This window comes from Bison bison, unplaced genomic scaffold, assembly GCF_000754665.1.
Source record: "Bison bison bison isolate TAMUID 2011002044 unplaced genomic scaffold, Bison_UMD1.0 scf7180017864038, whole genome shotgun sequence".
Taxonomy (NCBI): domain Eukaryota; kingdom Metazoa; phylum Chordata; class Mammalia; order Artiodactyla; family Bovidae; genus Bison; species Bison bison.
Window position 1 is genome coordinate 518,211 of NW_011494610.1, and position 3,848 is coordinate 522,058.

General features: G+C 55.0%; 1 protein-coding gene across 1 annotated transcript in view; it reads left to right on the plus strand.

The window, feature by feature from the left end:
• The window catches only part of SLC12A5 (solute carrier family 12 (potassium/chloride transporter), member 5), a 35,623-nt gene that overhangs the window by 30,361 nt on the left and 1,414 nt on the right, over positions 1 to 3,848 (plus strand). Inside the window, exons 27-33 of the mRNA XM_010835112.1 lie at positions 257 to 388; positions 1,441 to 1,548; positions 2,411 to 2,533; positions 2,626 to 2,825; positions 3,165 to 3,179; positions 3,447 to 3,580; positions 3,790 to 3,846. Of these exons, the coding sequence (XP_010833414.1) occupies positions 257 to 388; positions 1,441 to 1,548; positions 2,411 to 2,533; positions 2,626 to 2,825; positions 3,165 to 3,179; positions 3,447 to 3,580; positions 3,790 to 3,846 (769 nt within the window). The remainder of the gene's footprint in view (positions 1 to 256; positions 389 to 1,440; positions 1,549 to 2,410; positions 2,534 to 2,625; positions 2,826 to 3,164; positions 3,180 to 3,446; positions 3,581 to 3,789; positions 3,847 to 3,848) is intronic.

The following is a 3,848-nucleotide window of genomic DNA, read 5'->3' on the forward strand; positions in this document are numbered from 1 at the left end:
GAACTGACTGTGTCTCCCCTGGCAGATGTCCTTGAATTATAGAGAGCCGTGTTTAACTCAAGCGAGTGATGCTTCAATGGCGGGGGCCCTCACCTAAGCAGGGGCGTTTTTGTACGGAGTGGCCGCTGAGATAGAGGATTGGTGGGCTACCTGGATGTGTGGGAAGGTGGGTGGGAAGGGTGAGGGACGAGGTCTGGCCCTGGGTCTCCGCACGGCATCTGGACTGGACCTTTCTGGGGCCCCTTCATCTCTCCAGGTTTGGCGGAAGTGCAAGATGCGAATCTTCACCGTGGCCCAGATGGACGACAACAGCATCCAGATGAAGAAGGACTTGACCACATTCCTGTACCACTTACGTATCACCGCAGAGGTCGAGGTGGTGGAGATGGTGAGCCCCCAGGAGCTGCCTCTGACATTTTAGAGTCCTGCTGGCCTCTTTGCCCTTGGGCCCAGAACCGAACAGGGGAACCCCAGTACCCATCAGCTTGTGGTGCTAAGGTCCTCCCCCCGCCCTCCAATCCACTTTTGGCTGCGCTGGGTCCCAGTTGTGGTACTGAGGTCGATTTTTGTGGCGGGTGGCATCTTCAGTTACAGCCTGTGAACTCTTGGTTGTGGCATGAGGGATGGAACCTGGGCATACCCATCCACTTTTAAGCCTCTCACACGTTCACCCAAGAGCCCTTCCATCCATCCATCCATCCACCCACCCACTCACCCACCCTGCCTTGTCTCCTTTATACAAATAGACATGTCTAGTAATGTTGACTCCATGGGAGGCCTGTTCTATGTGCTTTATGTATACATTACTTCTCACAGCAATCAATGAAATAGATACAGTTATCCAATTATCAGTATTTCCATTTTACAGATTACGAAGTTGAGGCACAGAAACGTTAATTTGCCCCAAACGTATACCAAGTGGCAGAGCCAGGATTCAAACTCAGGCAGACTGGCTCTAGAGTCCAGGTTTCTAGTAGTTACACTCTAAAGCCTCTTGTCATCCATTCCACTCAGCACCATTTACCCGTCCCTCTAATGGTATATTCATTAATCCACCCATATATTCATTAATGTATTTATTCACTCACTCATTCATGCATATGTGCATGTATTCATTCATCTCTATGTTCCTTTTTTAACTTCTTCCCCCTCTCCATTCACCCAGGTAATTAATTAATCAACTCATTCATTAATTCACCCATTCATTCACCCAGTCCCGGGCTTGAGGAGGGAATGAGTTGCCTCACCTTCAAAGAGCATCACCCTCTGCTTTGTCCTTCCTCCCACAACTGTTGATTAAACTAGGTCATTGGACAGGGAAGCCCTAGGCTGGCAGCAGGAAGAGGGCCTGCCTCTCTTTTCTTGGCCTTGCACCTGAGCTCGGAGCTCATACTTTCCTCCCTTGCCCCTCTCCCCCATTCCACCCCTGCCTGCCCACAGCATGAGAGCGACATCTCCGCTTACACCTACGAGAAGACCTTGGTGATGGAGCAGCGTTCCCAGATCCTCAAACAAATGCATTTAACCAAGAATGAGCGGGAGCGGGAGGTGAGGTTGCCCTAGCTGGGCTCGGAGTGTCTCAAGCTGCTGCCAGCTCTGGGGCTGCACAGATTTGGGATGGCCCACTCCTGGTCACTGGCATTGCTGCCTCCTGGCACTGGTTCCCCAGCAGCAAGGGTGCACGCTGCAGCTGCCTGTCTCCAGCCTCCCAGCTGAGATGCAGAGGGGCTTTGGCGAGGGTGACAGATCTACTCTCGATGTGACTTCTGGGGCCCAAGGGAGAAGAGTGGAAGTTAAATGTGTATGGATGATGATTCCTCAGGGGTGTGGGCTGCCAGTGTGGGGGACAAGGTATCATGTGATAGACCCTTAGAGAGTGAGTAATGAGTGGATATTTCAGGATACAGCTGATGATGAGAGCTGGGGCAAACCTCCTAGGGTGTGGATGGTGGGTTCTCAGGGGTAATGGTGATGAGTTCTCATGGGGTAAGGCTGGCTGTAAGGTCTCTCCCGTGTGGGTAACGTGGGCCCACCAGCCCTCTGGTATTTGGATGAAAGCCCCACCCCAGTGAGTGGGGTCCTTAGGGCTGGGGACAGAAGAGCTCTCAGAAGTGGGTGACCGTACAATTGTAAGAAGTGGCGTGTGCACTGACCAGTCAGAACTGGCCCTGAGGTAGAGCTCAGCTGGGCCAGGTGTCAACCCTCTGGTCGCTGGAGAGTGGGAAGGCCGGGGGTACTGGAGAGGAGTTGGGGTGGCCGTATCAGCGGGGCAGTAGCTATTTGGTGTGGAAGCATCGCAGTATTTTAACAACTGGTACAGGTCCCGAAAGTGCACATCCTGGCTTTGGGGGTAGCTCTTTGCAGGACATGGGTAGTGATTTCCATGGCACCAACTTGTGTCCCTCCCTAGATCCAGAGTATCACAGATGAGTCTCGTGGCTCAATCCGGAGAAAGAATCCAGCCAACACTCGGCTCCGTCTCAACGTCCCAGAAGAGACGGCTGGTGACAGTGAGGAGAAGCCGGAAGAGGAGGTATGCAGCTTGGGTAGTTTGGCTGCAACCGGTGGGAGCAGAACCTTTGGCCTCCAAATGAATCACGTGCCATCCCTTCTTTCATCCCTTAGGTGCAGCTGATCCATGACCAGAGTGCTCCCAGCTGCCCTAGCAGCTCACCGTCTCCGGGGGAGGAGCCCGAGGTGGAGGGCGAGGCAGATCCAGAAAAAGTGCATCTCACCTGGACCAAGGACAAGTCGGTGGCAGAGAAGAACAAGGGCCCCAGTCCTGTCTCCTCTGAGGGCATCAAGGACTTCTTCAGCATGAAGCCGTACGGGTCTGGGGGCTAAGGGCTGGGGTCTGGGGTGAGCCTACAGGGTCTTTGCTCCCCGTGGAGAGCAAATGAGTGGAAGGGGTCCTGGCCTGGTAGTCAGAAGGCCCAGCCCAGGCCTCTCCTTGGTTGCTCTGTCTGAGGACTCAGGTTGGGCTTGATTGCTAAGGGTCAGAACGCACAGGTGCAGGCAGTGGAAAGGTGAAGGCTGGGGGGCTGGGAGAACAGGAGTCGTCTGCACGCAAGGTGTTGATGGTGGCTCAAGTCCTCAGCTTCTCCTGCTTTTTCTGACCCTTCTCCTTTTTCTTCCTCTCCTTGCTTCTCTTATGTTTCCTGAAGGGAGTGGGAGAACTTGTAAGTGCTTCAGAATTTTTAAACTCCCTCCTAGGTTGGCCAGGTTCCCTACTTTTCTCACTCTGCTATGAACCCTCAACTCGCGCCCCTGACCTCTGGGGTAGCCCAGCTTGGAGTGGTCTAGGGTTGGTGGTCCCTGGCTTGTAAGGAGCAGATCCCAGCAGCCCGGTGCTGGGGGCGGGGGAGGTGCTGGAAGGGGCGACTGGATCCAAGTCCCTCCTCTCTCCTAGCCTTACTGCCCTCCTCCTCCCTGGCTTCCTCCCGCAGGAACCAGTCCAACGTGCGGCGCATGCACACCGCCGTGCGGCTGAACGAGGTCATTGTCAAGAAATCCCAGGATGCCAAGCTTGTTTTGCTCAACATGCCTGGGCCTCCCCGCAACCGCAACGGTGACGAAAACTGTATCCTGGGCTTAAAATTGGGAGGAAGGAGGGAGGCGGACGTCAGGGGTCTTAGTTCCTAGCCCTGGGGAGGAAGGGCTGAGCCAGGTCGGCTTCAGAATCAGCACCTCGGACAGGGACGCGAGCCCGGCGTTCCGCTGGCGCCTAACGGGAGCCTGATTCCATGGGGGGAGGAAAGGGGACGGTCTTTCTCCTTGACGGGCGCTCAGACATGGAATTCCTCGAGGTTCTCACCGAGCGCCTGGACCGGGTGATGCTGGTCCGCGGC